The 17,864-nt window shown below is 40.3% G+C and overlaps 1 protein-coding gene across 5 annotated transcripts in view; it reads right to left on the bottom strand.

Moving 5' to 3' along the window:
* The window catches only part of ARMC9 (armadillo repeat containing 9), a 57,768-nt gene that overhangs the window by 16,999 nt on the left and 22,905 nt on the right, over positions 1 to 17,864 (bottom strand). For 3 of the 5 annotated variants that reach the window (XM_048954582.1, XM_048954581.1, XM_048954585.1), the window contains 13 exons: positions 16,130 to 16,164; positions 15,799 to 15,936; positions 15,290 to 15,401; positions 14,260 to 14,352; positions 13,225 to 13,315; positions 12,178 to 12,301; positions 10,758 to 10,897; positions 9,916 to 9,992; positions 8,011 to 8,085; positions 6,859 to 6,949; positions 5,410 to 5,468; positions 990 to 1,094; positions 174 to 289 (listed from right to left, as the gene is read on the bottom strand). In XM_048954582.1, coding sequence (XP_048810539.1) covers positions 174 to 289; positions 990 to 1,094; positions 5,410 to 5,468; positions 6,859 to 6,949; positions 8,011 to 8,085; positions 9,916 to 9,992; positions 10,758 to 10,897; positions 12,178 to 12,301; positions 13,225 to 13,315; positions 14,260 to 14,352; positions 15,290 to 15,401; positions 15,799 to 15,936; positions 16,130 to 16,164 — 1,256 coding nt within the window. The remainder of the gene's footprint in view (positions 1 to 173; positions 290 to 989; positions 1,095 to 5,409; positions 5,469 to 6,858; positions 6,950 to 8,010; positions 8,086 to 9,915; positions 9,993 to 10,757; positions 10,898 to 12,177; positions 12,302 to 13,224; positions 13,316 to 14,259; positions 14,353 to 15,289; positions 15,402 to 15,798; positions 15,937 to 16,129; positions 16,165 to 17,864) is intronic. The other 2 variants (XM_048954584.1, XM_048954583.1) reach the window with 1 other exon arrangement.

The raw sequence follows: 17,864 nt of genomic DNA on the forward strand, positions 1-17,864 counted from the left end.
TTCTCTGCCTGCCTGCAGCATTCTCCATTCTGTTTTGAAGTGATCTTTAAAGAATGACAACGGCAGTGCACTTTCAAGTATGGAGATTTTATTTATCTGGAAGTAGGAAGCATTTGTTTGTTTTTTAAGATGCTTTTAAAAAAAATTCAACTTTGCCTCGTGTTTCAACTTACGTTGGGTATAAATTTCTGTGATAACCTGGTGTCACAGGTCTCTGGAGAGGTTCATCTATACTCTGATGGACACCAGAAAACAGCTTCCTCTTGGTCTTTGGAGTATGAGTCATTATCTGAGACAAAGGTAACAAAGAAATGGAAAAACAAAGAGAAGACAGTGGGAATAAAGGTAAGTGGAGCCACTGAAGACATTCTATAGAAATACTACATTGGAAGATCAGTTGTGATTCAGTGCCACAACGTACAACTCCTAGTGATCACTACAGGCTGTTCCATGACATCTTATCTCAGGTCATCTCCATCACCACCACAACCAGACTGTGGACTCTGAGATCCAGAAGGCAGACACACTTAAACTTGTTGCAGCATAATAAATGACATTCAGGCCAACTTCAAGCTTTTTTACTTAATGGCTTTTTGATGCTTGAGGTAAGACATACAATACTCGATCTGACATAAAGCCTGAATAATTAATCTTCAGACCAGCAATATTCCAGCATTAACTTGCTCAGCACTTGTCTTTGTGTGTCACAATCACTGAACTAGCACTAGAACCCCAAGGCTGCCTTCAGTTTCTTATTAAGCTGCAGCCTGACCACCTCATGAAGGGGCAACTGCTGTTCTCAAACTTATGCTACTTCTGATCTACAGCTAAGAAAAAGAGTGAAAGGTGTGGACTGCTATGCAGGTACAACCTATCCTTTAAAATAACAAATTGAAGACAGAATGATCTTAGAGGGCAATGAAAGTGCTGAAATTAAACACTTAATCCAGCTAGTTCACTTGTTAAGGATCGTGGAAAGCAGTACTTACTCCCAGGTATTCAGTTGTCAACAGCTTCTCTCCTGTAAGCTCTCCCAGTTGGGGCTGTAAAACCTCATCTTTGTCCAGGTCAGCCTCCATGATGTCATGGTCCTCCTGCAACAGCAATACGCAGGTTATCTGAGCACAGGTTCAGAGGAAGTTTTCATTTCAAATTTACTTCTCACTTCAGTAGTCACTTAGATGATATGTACTTTCCAGATAAATGACTGTCAGTACTGCACATGTGAATTGGAACGTACAGCTAATTTCTACCAAAAAGGCAGACATCCAGATACAAGCTCAACTGAGCTTTTAATATAATCAGAAACTAGAGAATCTTGAGAGAAGAAAGATCAACACCTTCCTCCAAAAATTATTCAGCAGAAAGCACAGTTTGCACTTCAAAGTTGTCATCCTTCAAATTTCCAGCCTCAGATAATTATTCCTTGACCTAAGAAGGGCTCAAGAAAATCTCAGTACTTAGCACTGTTGCAGGACACCCTATGCTAGTCTGAAGAGATGCAATGCTCCATCCCTAACAAGCAGCTGCTATGAAGTTTGTAGCTGTAGTTTTTACAGATCTACCCATACAACCAACTTAGTTATGCAGTACAGACTGAAAAATGTAACCTAATGCTGTTTCTCAGCCACATTGGAGGCTTCCCTTCCCCCCCACCCCCCACTATAATTATTTTCCATATACAAATTAAAGTTTTTCGTAAGCACTACTGAGATACTGGATTGTTAAGATAAGGTTGTACAGGACCTCAGGGAAACGTTCCATCTGCCTTCCTCTCCCAATGAAAGATATGCTACAATCAGCTTGGAAGTTGGTAGGTGTGGGAAATAAGCCAGATCATGAAAAAAACACAGATAAACACCTGTAAACTGTCCAACAACCATCTGTATCAAACAAAACAGAAAGACTGCACGTATACTGTGCTTAGACAAAAAAAGAGTTACAAAGATGGGCTTTAGAAATAGTTTGCTGGGAGGTTTGTTTTTTGTTTTTACACAGTATGACAATGCAGCATCAACAGCAAATTGTTTTCTTCAAGAATATTTGACAGAACTCTTGCTCATTATGCAGAGAAGACAGACCATCACCCCCATCTTTCATCGAGCTTTTTCCTGCATGCTGTATGTAACTTTGCTTCGCTGATCAGCTCGGTGTCCCCAGGTCCCACCTCACCCACTGTGCTGGGTGACACGTTTTGTCACCTGGAGAACTCTGAGTTCTGGTTCCTGGGAAGGATCTCCCTGCCAATCTTGCTCCCTGATGTTATATAACACACCAGGTAACTGAGCCTGAACATGCTCCTCCTCTGGCTCCCTGCTTGGAAGAAAAGCTTTGACAGATGTACCATGCCTCCATTGCTGCTAAAGCACAACTGGTGCCCTGTTCACTGCTGCAGCACACACTGGAAGCAAAGCCCTTTATCATAATCATAGAATTGTTAAGGTTGGAGACAACCTCTAAGATCATCGAGTCCAAACATCAAATAACACCATGGAATCAATCCCACAAGTACTGTGATGAGATTCAAGTTGTAGAGCAAATATCCAAGTGTTTAGGGAAAGTTTTGTGTTAATTATTTTTCACTAAATAACAATAATGTTAATAAGCACATGATGAAAAAAAATTAATACTCTTTATTTAAAAAAAAAAAAAAGCAGTCCAATTTCAGTTGCATATCAATGGGTTCTTTGCTTTTTTGTTTTGTATTTTTGGGGAGGTGGTGGCAGTGATGAAAAGGGCTGGCTAGATTTTCTTTTCCCCCACCATTTTCCTATCAGACCTTCTGTAGCTATGAATGGTCATGTCTCTCAGCTGCATCTCTAACGAATGATTTATGGGGCCTGGAGAAACCAGTTATTACCACAAGATCTGTTCAAAGCCAAAAGAACTGAACAACTCTAAATTAGACACAGGCAAAAGTGAGACAAACAAAAACAGCAACACAAGAAACCAGGAAAGGTAATAGCAACAGCATGGAGACACTTTGCATGCTCTTGGAAACAATAAAAGAGAAGGTAAAAATCAGATAAAAGACTCACTTTGTTGTTTCTTAAGTTTTGAGGGAGTGAAAATTGGTGCTGAGCAAATCAGCAACGTACCAGCAGGTCATCTGAATGCATGTCATAAATTGTCAATACATATGGCCATATACCGACACACGTCTGCAGTAGTTTTTAAGCATTACATCAAGACAAGACTTCTGCCAAAGCCTTCCAAAACTTTCTGCTGTCAGATCACAATACCAGATGCTATCACAGGGCCCCTAAGAACAACAACTCTCAGCATTTCCAAAATACAAAAGGGCCTCAAGCATTGAGGCAGTGAGACAACAAATCTTCCTTTGCTTCGTTAAGAACACAACAGCATTATGAGTTTCATACATCCTTTTGCTGTCACACTGTTTGCAGACTGTGTTTTCTGTGTATAGAGACTAACAAAGCAGGCCTACATGTAACAGAACAGAATTACAGCTCCCAGCAGCAATAAGGATTGTAAACTCGCCACAATCAACGTTACATTGGTGGCAGTTGTAGAACTGCCTAAATCTGAGTTCTTTGAACATAATAGCAAAGCTAATGCAAAACCGAAATCAGGCACTTTGTTTCAAAAGCCTATTGTTATTTTTTGAGTAAAACAAGGAGTGACCGAGGCCTGCTGTAATCACATGATGGTGGTAAGAACACATCTCAAATTGATTTGACCTAGAGCCTTGGCTGGGACGGTGAACAGCAACTTGTCCAGGGGACACAACTGAATAGGAGAAATCTTTTCATTCCCAAGAGCAGCAGAAAAATCAGTCAGTGAAAACATGCAACACTACCATACAATCCAAAGCCACTGCTTTCACGAAGGGCCTCCTTATCTCTATGCTTTCACAACAGTAACCTTCAAATACGTGTACCAGCATTCAAGGGAAAATATCACAACCTTGGATCCTTGCAAAACACCGAAGACACTCAGAGCCTTGGAATGTCAGTTGAAAGATGCTAAGCAGGGTAATGAACGAAAGGAAGTTCTAATATGAATTCCTAGAATGACCACCTGCACATCAAGCACCGGTTATGAGTTGGAGGAATGGGAAGAACAGGTTAGTGAAAAACTCACTTCAGAGCAGCAGGAGGTGAAACAATGACAACAATCTGATTAGAAAAAGCAGAGTACAGCTTACCGAACCCATTCTGGAGAAGAGAGAGAACTGACTAAACTAAAATCTCCACATAGCCCTAAACCTAGAAGTGCCACATAGCTCCAAAATCAGGGGAAGGCATCACAACAAAAAAGCTAAACGATGCAGAAAATAATAACAAAAGGAAAAAAAAGATTACAAGGCTTTCCTGGACATCGGTGGATCCAGCAAAGCGCTACGCTCAGTGCTGGCTGTGAGCACACCACACCTTTTACAACATATTTACATTTTTCTCTGTTTTCACAATGTAACGGGTTCAAAGTACGTTTGAAAAATGCTCAACAACCTGCAGCAGCAGGGCAATTTTTGAAGTGTAACAGGGTTGTTGCTGTTTGTTAGCATTTATGTGCAACAAGCTAGCAAATGCTGACACAACAGACTTGCTGAATTCCGCAGGACTTAAACTCTTAGTCCGTCCAGCCCAAAAACTCACTCTTTGTCTGTAAACTCAGTTTCCAGTAAAAATGCTCCCCACTGATATTTATAATACAAGACTGTCTAGTAGAGATCACTAGCTCTCAATGTCATTGACTTCCTTGGTGTGAATACATGTAGTTCAAACAGTATTCCAAGGTTCTCATGAAAGACTTCTTGAGAAGTGCCATATAGTAGACTTCATTCCCATACAGCTCCCAGTGTAGCTGCCCATGCAGCACTTTTTCAAGTCCTCCTTCCCATGCACTTACAGCGATGTAGCAATCATAGATAATGCAGCCTGACCTCCTTGCTATGGGATCATGAAATAACCAAACATGCTTCCAAACCTGGGATCCTGTTACTCTGTGCAGTCAGCTTCTTTAAAAAGTGCTGAAGTAAAATCATCAGTATAAAAAGTGTTTAACATAGACTTGGAAATATACAGCCAAGCAGTTTTCTCTATTGTATCACTTCTGATACTTCCTATCTTCATTTTTTCCCCTCTCTTTATGGCACTTCTTTGCAGATGTGGAATTATGGTTTTCCCTCACAACATGCAACTTACTGCACGTATCTCAAAATTTATGAGTGCCAAAAGAAGTTGCCACACATTAAATAGATGAGGATACCTTAAAAAAAGTTTATTAATTTTCTTGTTTATTGTATTCGGGAGATTAAACAGGACTTCAACAAAACAAAAAAAAACCTCAATGGAATAAACAAGATCTGGCTTACCGATAAGAATTCTTTCTGTCTAGAGGATGAAGGATTTCTCTAAAAGGTTTCAGAGGGCCTTCATGACTTACCTCCTCGTCCTCTTCTTCCTCTTCATCATCAGACACAATATTGTCATTTAGTGGCTCTTCTGGTAAGAAGAAAAATGAAACTGTGTAAGAGCACACATCCAGCTTGACAGAATCGCTAATTCTCGTCTCTCTTTTGGAGCAATATGATTCAGCTTGCTTCTCATACAGATGTGCCATTTTTTTTCAGGACATCTATTGGAATTGTTTGCCCCTGTAAAGCATGCTAGAAATCAATTTTTATCCAGGAAAAAAATGCAGAAATAGAAACACTCTGGAATGGTACTTTTCTCACAGATCTCACCACAGTGCCCCAGCATATTTTCTGGTGAGATGTGTGAATCAAAGTGTTCACTTGCAAAGTTCTCAATTTTCCAACTAGCTTTTAGTGAAAGGTTCCATTTCTCTTTACAAACACCTCATTACTGCACTGTTTACAAATAAAAATACAGACTTGTGTAGAATTACTTACTGTAACTTTTGTGCAATACAGAGGAACACAGAACAAAAAAACCAACGTAAAAGCAAATCAACAGCAACAAACAAAAAACCATCAATGACATTGTTAAATGCCAACGATTATGTGGACAAACAGACTTCTTAGTAAAAAGCACCCAGGCTTATCCTGCAAATCATTATACTCAACTTTCACTCACCAATCTATCTGACATGCCCTTTATAAAAATGCCATTCTCACAGGTAGGAGAGGAGTGATTGTGTAACTTTGGTGAACAAATATTGCACAGTAGCAACATGGTGCTTAAATATTCTATTTGTTCCTTTGCAGAGGAACCAAAGATATGCTGTCTTTTTCTAGAAGAAAGCAGTCAGACTTGTTCCACTTTCACTGTACAGAAAAACTTCATCAGAATTCATCTCTTTTTCATTATTTGCTTTCTCCTTCCTCTGCCTCCCTTTTGGACACAGGCAACAGAAAACAAAACAAACGTTCCACCTTCTCACACTTTGTATTACCACAGCCCCTATGACTCCTGCAACCAGCCAACATGCTCTCCAAAATGGAGGGTCTCAGCCCCCTGCTCAGAGCCACTTTGGAATGCAGAGCTCCACTCCTCTACAAAGTGAGGGACAGGCAGGGACACAGTTACTAAACTCCACTTTACAAATTGTATCACCTGCATATTTTCAGCTCACACGTGTCTCCAGAGGTCTCTAGGAGGCCACTGGTATGAAAGAAAACAGCCAAGGTCATTTTGTTTACAGTCCCCAAACTCCAGGATTGAGACCTACGCAGCCTATTATTCCTTCTTTATATTCTTAACACAAAAGTCAGTTTTAAAACATATCAAATCCTGACATCCACTATTCACCCTCTCTCAGACCATCACATTATTGTCACTCTGTGGGAGTTTCAATGCCAAATAAAAACATGAGCCTACTTATGGCTTTGTGAAGATTTACAGCTCAGATAGCTGCATTTGTTCGTCTGACCTGAATAGAGCTGCTTGATAATAAATTCAATCTGTCGGATCATCTCTGCATTTCCTTCCTTGAGAAAGCAGCGTAGAATTTCTTCCATTCCCTGGATGGAGTGGAAAACACTGTAAGATTAGTATTTCACATGACCACAGTGACAGATCCGTCAGCTAAAATGTCATGGTTTTGATGGGAAAAACACAGGCAATGTGAAACAAACCACTGTGCTCTGCCCTAAGCACTCCTTTTTGTCCATACACTTCCAAAAGAAAAGAAATGCACTGTCTGGACTGCTTCTAGATTTAAATGTGGAAGTATTCATGATGAAGAGCCATTTTTAACAGATCTGTTACTTCTGCCTTCTCAACTCAGTTGTCAACACAGCAGTCAACAGAAAAGGGCAAATTTGCATTCACAGACAACTGTGTGAAGTTCAGAGAAGGAAAAATCAAAAGCAAGACAATCTTCAGCCCTCTCCTAAACTCAGTTTCTTCCTTAGTGGACCTTACAGGCTTGTGTTGTGTCTTTAATCATGGAAGATGACATTCAGTGCCCTGTGCTCTCCTAAGTAAAACATCTAACAGCAGTTACGTCTGTATAACTCACTAGATCTGCTCTTAAGGTATAAAGGAAGGAACAGTTTCCTCCAGCTCCAATCAAAGCATGTTTGTTACCATTAGACTAACTTTCAATTCCAAGTTCTCTGAAAACCTTCCACCAGCTCTCCCCAGACAACCATGTCTACAACAGGCAGGAAAACAGTAGCAAGAGGAACTTGTACCCTTACTGGCTTGTTTGCTGGTGCAGAATAAATGAACTAAGGGCAGGAAACAGAAGGTCAAACGAAAGCATCAGGGCCACATTCAGTCTACAAAATGCTATATGGACAGCACTTCAAAAATAACACCTCCAACTTATGATCTAGAAAGAATCCTTTGCACTACTGGGACTTCACCTCTGGAAAAAGCTCAGCAAATATGGCAAAAATGTTCAATCTGTTTATACCTGCTTGCATATCAAAGGTAGAGGGCCTCCTGTGGACATCCTTCTCAAAATACCATGCTTCCTACCTCACAATCCTGCCACACACCACCTGACCTGTACCCATATGTGTGCCATCTTCAGCATATGAGTTGACCTTTGTGCTATAAAAGCAGTACTGCTCACCATCGCTCTGGCTTCTTCTCGGACCGAAGGGATAGCGAGAATGCTGTAGAGTGCTCCATTCACGTATGGTTGTATCTAAGAAGAAGAAATATTGGCCAGTAGTCGATCACTAAGAAAAACTCTGACATTCAGACAAATAGTCTACAGCCAAAATTTAAGAGTGAAGGAGCAGAATAACTATGTTTAGAGAGTTTAATCAAGCTAGCCTATATTTGCAAAAATTCCCACATGGTAAGCAGTGATTTTCTTTATAGGACACAAGTACACTGTGCTACAATTTATTTAAAACAGTACTACTGTGTTTTGACTTTCTCTCCTCTTTTTTTGAAAATGTATTCTTGCAAATTGACCCAATGCACTGCCACCAAGGGGAAAAAAAAAAGAGGAAAGCAGGAAAAGAGTCAGTTTCTGACAAGCACTTGTGACAGTCCAAAAAAAATAGGAAAGGACAAAAAACTGGGACAAGACTGTGTCAGCACAAATGCAGACAGGCTTCACATGCTGTAGCCTTAAGCAGAGTGATAAAAGTTGTAGCAGCACAGAACATCATCCCATGCTGCCTATTACTGTCCCTCAGCAGCAGCAAAAGTACTTGGTAATATGGATAGTGAAAACCAGCAGATCTGTCTAACCAGTTGTACTGGCATTTATGTGACCATCTGTGCTCGCCACTTACTGCTGGAGCACTAAGATCTTCAGTCACCCTCTGCTTATACCTTGAAAAAAGGAATAAGTGAGTTGGGCTGTGAGCAGAGGAAGCGAAGGAAAACAAGTGATGGGATTTACACAAGGATCCCACAGCTTCTCCAAAAGCTCTGCAGGCACCCAAGAACACTGCCTTGTACCATCAACAGCAAGCACAAACCTTTTGCCAGTTGCACTGATGCAAACTATGCCATAAAAATGCACTTTTGAAGAGAAATGTCAAGGTCATTCTAAGATACCAGTGAAACAGTTCAGTAAAAGTTGACAAGATGAAAAGATGACAAGTTTCATCCTAATTAAAACAGTAGTAGTAAAGAACTGATCTACATCCTCTACCAAATTTGTAAAAGTTGGAGCTAACACTTCACTGAAACTTACTTTCAGTTTAAGAGATAAAAAACCCTCATGATTCAATTGCTGGATATAGCCACGAGAACCCAGAGTCCATACTATGCTTTAACCAGACGTCCCTAGACAACTCGTGCTATTGTAAAGGAATCAATCCAGAGCATTCTCCTCAAAATTCTGCCACTTTATGATATCAATTTCATTGAATCTTTGTTTGCATTTTTCCTTGAATTCTACCCCACAGTTAAAAGAAGTGCATCTCTGCAGGGACAGCTAAAGCAATGTGTTATATAAGATAATTTTATCAGCCATGTATTGAAAACATCAGGTAGACATAAATTATCAATTTTAGTACTCGCATGCAAGCATGTCTGGAGAAAGAAAAGAAACTGAACGACAAAATGGTGAAGTGGCAGGTTAAACAAAATGGTAGATAGGAAGATATTAGTCACTAGTTGCTTAAAACATTCCTTAAACCAGTAGCAGTTCTGTTTCTTTGTACCCAATACTTTGCATGTCCTGAACCACACATTGTTCAAACCAGAGAGGATTTGATATGATATTTAAATAGCATCAGAAACAACAATCAAAAATGCACATGGATTGCATGCTAATTAGGAATCTAGGAGACGTTCATTTCTGCCTATCAACAGCTGTTAAAGGAAGACATAATTACATCCAGAAAGATCAGTGTCCAGTGAAATCAAATTAACATCACTGTGAATTTTAGGACAATGTCAAACAACTTAATTAACAAATGAAGTTGGTTTCCTTCTTTACACATTTCTTGAATGCCTAAGCTTTAATTTTCCTTTCCACTTTTTCCTTAACCTGAAGTTCACTACACAGTACCTCGTGATTCTCATGGCCAAGAAGATCAGAGAGAACTTTGAGTACACGGCCTGCAATCCTTGCACACATTTTCTTCCCTGCAAAGGGAGAAAGCATAAGCATGCTTAAAAAAACAACAGATCAGAGCAAGCTTATTAATAATCTCTCAAAATCAGTACTAAATATAAGTAATTTACACGGAGCAATACTGTTCCTTGTTCCTTCCAAATGTTGCTCAACATAACAGTGAAATCAGTGGAGTTGCTTCAGAGTCATGCAGTGGTAATCGTGGACAGGATGCAACACAAAGGGATTTAACAATGGTGTTACTTTGCTTATACCAAGCAGCCACTTTTTCATCCTTGTCTTACTTTCATTTTTAAGAGGAAATTTATTTTAAGCTTCTTTTAAATCTCTCAGGCATAGAAAATAACACTGTATTCCTCTGTGGAATCTCTGCACTGTCCAAGTGTTTCCTGCAAGCATTCCACTCCACATGCTGCAGGGTTAACTCCTTCCAACACTGATCAAGTCAGTTCTGACTTTTATACAAACAGATCTCTTATACAAGTATCAAGCACCCTTTGAAAAGCAGACCTGGAATGTAAGAAAGGCAGTTCTCACATGCTGATCTAAAAAAGGAATGAAATCTTGGAGAGTTCCACTGATTTTGGTCAAGCTCATCTCCATAGTTCAGGATTCTTCAGAAAGAGATCAGCTCAAAAGTACTGGTTATGACACCCAAATATCACTGGATATGTGGGTTTCTGCTACTAGTTATGGTCACTTTTAAGATCCAGAAGCTTTCAGGATCTTCCCTATTTATTCCTTAGAATAAAGCTGTAATTCAAAATGTAATATACCTGCACTCCTCAAACAAAGATTCATGAACAAGGCAACAGAATATTCTAGTGTGTAATCAGAAAGGCTATCTGTATCCGCCAGGACATCAGCCAGCCAGAAAATGAGCCCATCCTTGATCATTGCTGACTGCAGGGCACGTCTAGAATTAAACACAACACACACACAAAACAAATGAGAACATAAGTAGCTTTTGAATACATTTAACTAACATGAGCGCATTGAAATCCTACTCCATCTACCTGCCACAAACTAGCTTGCCAACAAAATATAAACTACAGGAGAGCAAAGCAAGAAAGCAAGTGAGCACCTACCCCCGCACTGAGAAAAGAAAAAGAAAGTCCCTCATGCCAAGTGTCTGACATTAATATTCTCTAAGGTGAAGTGTTGCTTGTTAAAAAGTTAAAAACTTTCAGTAATGAAATTTTCAGTAGATTGTTTCACCAAAATGCTGCTGGGCCCTAAAACTCAAACTCGCCTGTACTATCAAACACTGCTTTAATGCAAAATCCTTTTCTCTGAAACTAACTTATGGTTTCAAGCAATAGGGTATGAAGATTCATTCTATCTCATCTCAAGTATGTATAAGATACTATACGAGGAAGCAGTGTGTAAACTCATACAAAGCACATCTACGTGTGTTTCATCTATAGGAGATCTGCATGAAGCAAATCCAAAAGCAGCATTCATTCTCCAGCAAGTCCAAACAAACAAAACCAGCAAAGAAACAAAACAACACAACTTATGGTTTTAATTTAGAGATAGCGTGACTGTTAACAGAACTAAACACTCCTACCTGTATTTAATTAGCTATTCGGAGCTGAATATGCCACCTGATTGCCACAAAACAGAAGTCTAGGTAATACTTGCTTGATAAATGAGAATAACATCAAGCATCTTACAGTATTTGCATGATATTTCTTTTGCAATGGACATTTTGAGTCAGAGTGCTGATGCAGAAGTAAGAAACAGAACAGCCTGTGCGCAGACAACCTCAGGAAGGAGGATTAACAGTTTGAAGATGAAAACCCTGAAAAATGTTTGTAAAGAGGATAACAAAACACAAGGGAATGTAAGTCAGCTGTTTGTTTTTTTTTTTCCCTCCTGTGTGGGATCTTCAGAACTTTCTACATAAAGACTTTCACTGCAGTTGCTCAGTTAAGGAACACATACAAAAGCACACACAGCTACGGCAGGAGACGTACATTTACTTGTGTCTTGATAGCTGGTAGGAAGTCAGGTTAATTCAGTCAGCAAAACTGAGTTCTCCTCTATAATAAATGACATTGCTTTCATCAGCCATCAGAGGGGCTGATGATTGTTATGGGAAAATCGAGCGCTTTTCTTTCCTCCCTGAACAGAGCCCAACTTAGCCCGCATTTCCTCTCCTGCTGTCACCACTGCATGCTGTGCTTTCATCACCTGAGGCTGAATTTCTGCAGAGCCCCCAGAACGTTCTCCCATGTAAGGGAATCCTTGTCCTCAGTTTTCAGTCTCTCCTCCAGCATTTGCAGCAACACTGGGTTCTGAGAAAGGTAGAGACGACCTGGTGCAAAGAGCGATGAAAGAACAGATGCTGAGATACCGATGCATGACAGAAAAGTTTCTTCTCCTTGGAAGACTAAGCTGGATTGACCTCCATTTCTTTTTCCCAAGGAGACACAATGTTGTGCCAAAGCCCAAACAAACCTGCACAAATGAGTTGTAGCTGACCAGCTACTCTCCACCCGCTCGCAGCATTAGAGGTCCCCAACCGCCCACTTAGTACCTCTGCTTGCACCACACAGAATCCACATGCTCTCTGATTTACCAGTTTTGTATATTCCAGAAAAAGAGCAGACACATCCAAAGAGCTCAGGAAAGTTAGGTGCCTTATTGCTATTGACTTTAAAAGCAATTTCAGTTCCAAGCACTGAACCAAAGGGTAATTTGGGACAGGCAGAGAGACACAGCTGCACATACGCAACCAAAGAGGGAGCAGTGATGCACAAACATTTATTCAGGTGAGGAGCAGGAAATGCAAGAACAGTGGCAATAAGGACCACCGTGCAGCCTGGTAGCAGGTCTGCCTACAGGCACTTCAATCACTAAGGAATATTCCTTCTCTTCTTCCCTCCCCCATTTTTTAACCCTCATAAAGAGGCTGAAGACTAAGCTGGGTAAGCCCCCACACAGACCACAGACAATCAAATGACAACAGAAATGGTGCTTATGCAATGTCAAAAGGAAAACTTTCCAGGTAGTGAAAAACTCTTCTGAATGCATGTGAGAGCAAATGAATGCATGTGAGAGCATATCCCCAGAAAAAGGGTGCCAACAAGGCTCTACATTCCCACACACAGTGAACGCACTCATGCAGTACTTGTGAATCAGTTTTATATGAAAATGCTTTTTCTCTCTATCAGTGTTACATGAAAATGGTTTTGCTCTCTTTTTCTTTTTTTTCTTCCCCTGCAGAGGATCTCTTACCTTCTGCCAATGAAGCAAAAGCATTGATGAGCCTTGCCATATACTGTCTGACTACCTCACTCTTAGACTGCAGTAATTTAAGGACACTTCTCTGAAAAAGAGAGCAACCATTAATAACAGCACACCAAAGCAGGTAAAAACAAACATAAGTTTTCTATAACACCATAAAATTTTCAGTAAATTTGCAAAGCAAACAAGCATGGACTGCATACTGACATCTTTAAAATTGATAATAGGATTTGGAATTTTCCACTTCCTCTTTTCTTTAAATCTTATTTTGGTGCGGGGTCAGGGGGAGGTCTGAGAGAGAGGCAGAAAATGAACAAATAAGCAGAGTACAGCTGCTCAGCTCAGTCCGTTAGAACAGCATGGTGTAGGGTGAGAATAGTAATGAACCAGCACTGGTAAAGAGGAAATCTAAAATTAGTCCATGTAAGTTCATCAGTGAAGTTAGCAGTTTTTTGGTCACTAACTGAATGTTAATGTCAGCTGAATAGAAGTGCTGTTTCTTGACAACTAAGCAGCTCAAGAACATAGCAAGACCACCACCTTGCAAACCATTTTCATTCCCTGTTTTACACATAACTCTCCTCTTACAGAAATTTTCAGGGAGGAAAATCAGATCACTGATTAATTAATGCTTTAACTTTTCTAACAGTACAAGTTACTGTTGCAATGACAAGGTAGGATGCAGGCCCACTGCTTCAAACAACTGGGGACCCTCAGAAAAGTAACCTTTATGAACAAAGAAAACTGTTTTCACACTTGATAGCAACAGTATTGGAACACGGTGAGTGAATCAACACAACAAACCATTCCAAATTCACCAAAATACTGCTGAATACATGCACAATCAGATATTCTGTAGAGGTACTATGACTAAAGTGTTAATTCACATCTTATCAGTGAAACGGACTGAATGTTTTATCTAACAACACATCAGCACTCAAAAAGGAACACAGCATCTCATAAGCACTTCACAGAAAGAAATCAGCAGTATCACATATAAGGAAGAGGAAGACTATTCCAGCTGACCTGACACTTGCTGTGGCAATCTAAGAGGTCATTACTGATGTAAGCCTGCAGGACAGTATCCCTCTGTTCTCCAGGATATGAAGTTGTCAAGCGCTGAAATAAACAAAAACATCAATAAACCAGACAAATAAATCAATGGTAGGGTGAATTGATGACCACAAGATTTCAAAGGTGCTGATACCACACAGCTGAAAATTAATTCTTTCCTCACAGGGAGAAGGAATTCAACCTCAGTGATCTAAGGGAATGCGATGAACTGCCCTGAGCTCGGCTTAGTGATCCATCACAGAACTGTTCCTTGGAAGCTGTAATCACTGTTTCTGCATGAAGGGCACAGCATTACTTCCCATAAGGTTAAAAGCCCTTTCAATAGCTACAGATGCAATGCTTTTCTAAAACACCTCAGAGTAGTGGGTTAGAGGGACCGCTGGTCTGACCAGGAGGTGTTGCTTTTTTATTTGATATGTGAAAACAGACATTGAAGCTTGACCAGAATTTCACTATTACCATCTTTCACGTCTGTCACAGTGAAAGTGTCAGCTTCCTTTTCAGCAGGAAAATTATGCTTCCTGTTGTCACCTTTAGTTCTTCAAAATATTATGAAGTTATCTGAGTTAAACAAAACTGTAGGCTCCTGTAGAACACCTTCACCACAAAGGGAAAGTACCAGTTAGAATCAGGTAGTTCTTTGATACAGCAGTATTTAAGTGAATCTGAACAGAGCAACACATCGAAAATGTTGTTTTAGGCATCAGCTATTTCTTTGAAAACCATCAGAAACAACTTCCACTGAAGATCCCAGGAATTCCTATCTGGCTTTTCTCAAAGAGAGAGAGCACTGCCACATACACACACCTACTGCCAGGGCTTCCCTCATCATCTGAAGTCCATCAGCAAGATTCACTGACAAAGACAAATGCTGCCTATAACAGTGACCAGCAGAACAATCACCTCGCCCACAAGATAGATTTTAGTTCTAGACCCCCCCCAGAAGAGACTGATCTGTTTCTACAGAAGCCATCCTACTCACCCAGCGCAGAGCCTGCAGTAAGAAGGCCTTGAGACGATCGTTCCCTGCAAGCAAATCTTTCTTCAGCTTCTCATAGTCCAAAGAGGGCAACAAGGGCACATCCTGCTTCTTCCTACAAAGCAAATAGGAAATATATTGAATTTTGACGTTCATCCAAACTCCTTATTTGGTGCAGATGATATCACTGAGGTGTCAAGAGCCAAAACAGGACTTTTGCTTCAGGAAAAGGGTCTCCACATTCTTATACATTTGTTATTTTTATTACCATTACCATGTTAGAATAAACAACTTAAGACAATGTCTTGAACTTGGGTTTTCTTCCACCTTAGATGCAGTTCACTTGTCATCACAATCTGCAGACATTAAACAGCCAGCTGATGGTCTGAGCATCTTAAAAATCTCTCACCTCAGACACATTATCTTTATCCTAATGATAGCCAACATTTCCTAAGTTCAGCACTAAAAAAAAAGATCCCAAAGTACACATAAAAAACACCTTACCAACTTACCAACTCCCCTTTTCCCTTGATTTGTGAGAAGCAAAGCAATTCCAACAATAGGAATGTATGGTGCGGAAACAGCACAGAAAACAGAGCAAACAGCTCCCAGGTGTGGAGTGACAGACTTGTTGGATTAGCAACATCCTGCTGAAATGAGGATGTTATTGAACCTGCCCACGAGAAGAATCCCAGCACATAGTGCCTGCACGCAATGCTCACCGAGATCAATGAGAGGAAGCATGCAGACCGATTCCATTTGCAAATGACAGGCAGGGCACTTAGGTTTACCAATCCCTCCTCCTGTTTTTTACAGTTATAAATGCAGCTCAGCAATACTTACACAGGTGCCAAAGATGCTCTTAACATTGTGGAAGCCTGGATCAGAGGAAAAAAAAGGAAATTGTAACAGATGAGTTCAAATTTCACATCGGAACTATTATTAATGAGGTCCAGAGTGCTTTCTCTCACTGAGGTTTGCAGTTCCTTTCATATAAAACCTATGTTGCTATTTAGAAATACAGCTAGAAAAGACTTCAATACTTCCCTTTCCTTCAAAGTAGTTAAAAAGTTAAAATCCCTTTTGTTATGATCTATCTGTGCTGTCTGCACTGACATACTCCAAAAACTCACTTCAAACATTCAAAAATGCAGAAAAGGGAGAGAGGAGAAAATACTCTCTGAAATCCACTGAGGAAGATGAAGACCTTTTTCATTGTCTCTTGACTTCAAAAATCTTAATACCTGAACAGTGCAATAATTTCCCAGTGGAGACATACCATGCATTTCACCCAAATGCAATTTCAATACCAATTGTCTCAGACTTCCTGCTGCTATTAAAATATACCTATACACACAGCCATAAATATGTAAAGAAAAGCCTACTGCAGACAGAAGGGATGTGGGACAACATGCCTAGGATAAGCTCCATTTAAGCCTGGATATTTCTGCTTTGCTGCAGCGTGACTCAAAGCAAAGGAAGGCACCACTGCTGCACAAGCCAGAGCTTAAAGATGTCAACACCATATAAAAGATGTCTTGTTTAATAAATATTTCTTTAGCTAGCACTAACTGTGCTTCATATTATGCATTTCAATGTCAACTACACGCCATGTTCACAGAATATTCTGTGTCACCTTTTGTGTCGGTCTCACTACTCACTTTCTATGCAGTGTCTCGTTACCATTTATGACTGCAAAACCCACCTCCTCTTCTAACCTAGCCTCTTTCAATGGGAGCTATATAATCAGAGTCTATTGTCAGATTTAAAACGGAGGGATTTAGCAGACAAAAGGCATGCAGTGCCGCAGAGAATACTGAGTTACACCAGCTGACGTCTTCACAAAGCTCGTGGGTATTCTTTGTAATAGAAGGAACTGCTCTCTCAGATGTGAAATAAGCTTATACACACATTAGGAAGCATTTCATGCTATGTTTCAGCCAATGAATGACTGGTATACAATAGATAATTAATAGGTCATGCACTGCAGCATTAACCCGTCTTGACAGCACTCCTCACATAACCATCTTTCTCAACCAGCAGAGAAATCTTTCAAAATATCATATATATATTTCAGTCGTTTTCCCCCCACTTATTTGCAATCATTTTTCTTAGCGTTTCAGACCCAAGAGCATCAGCCTAGAACCTCACAGGGTGAAGGCTTTCCCAGCCCTTTGGTGTTCCTGGGAAGCAATCTGGACACGGTTTGTGTTGCTTCAGGTTCGATTAGGCAAAGCAGACAGGAGGATTCTCAGGGCTGGCTGGTCCTTCACAGCACCTCCATTCAACCTGACTGACCGTGGGCAGCATCACTGGTAAGCAGAGATAATGCAACCACATTACAGGCAGAGACCTCCTTTCTTCATCTGCCTTTGCACGATTGGAATTAGACATAAGTAAGCTAATCTATATCCTTACAGTATGGCAAACTGCGTAAGAAATTGGCTGGAGACGTGTATAGCTCTGACTCAGCCATCAGAAGCAGACAACATTTAAGTGTGTAATTTCCTATCTCTGGGCCCCGATTTTCTTATCCAAAAAGGAAGGACACAGGCATCAGACTCTCCAGTGAGCTCTT

Source organism: Lagopus muta, chromosome 9 (genome assembly GCF_023343835.1).
Source record: "Lagopus muta isolate bLagMut1 chromosome 9, bLagMut1 primary, whole genome shotgun sequence".
Classification (NCBI taxonomy): Eukaryota; Metazoa; Chordata; class Aves; order Galliformes; family Phasianidae; genus Lagopus; species Lagopus muta.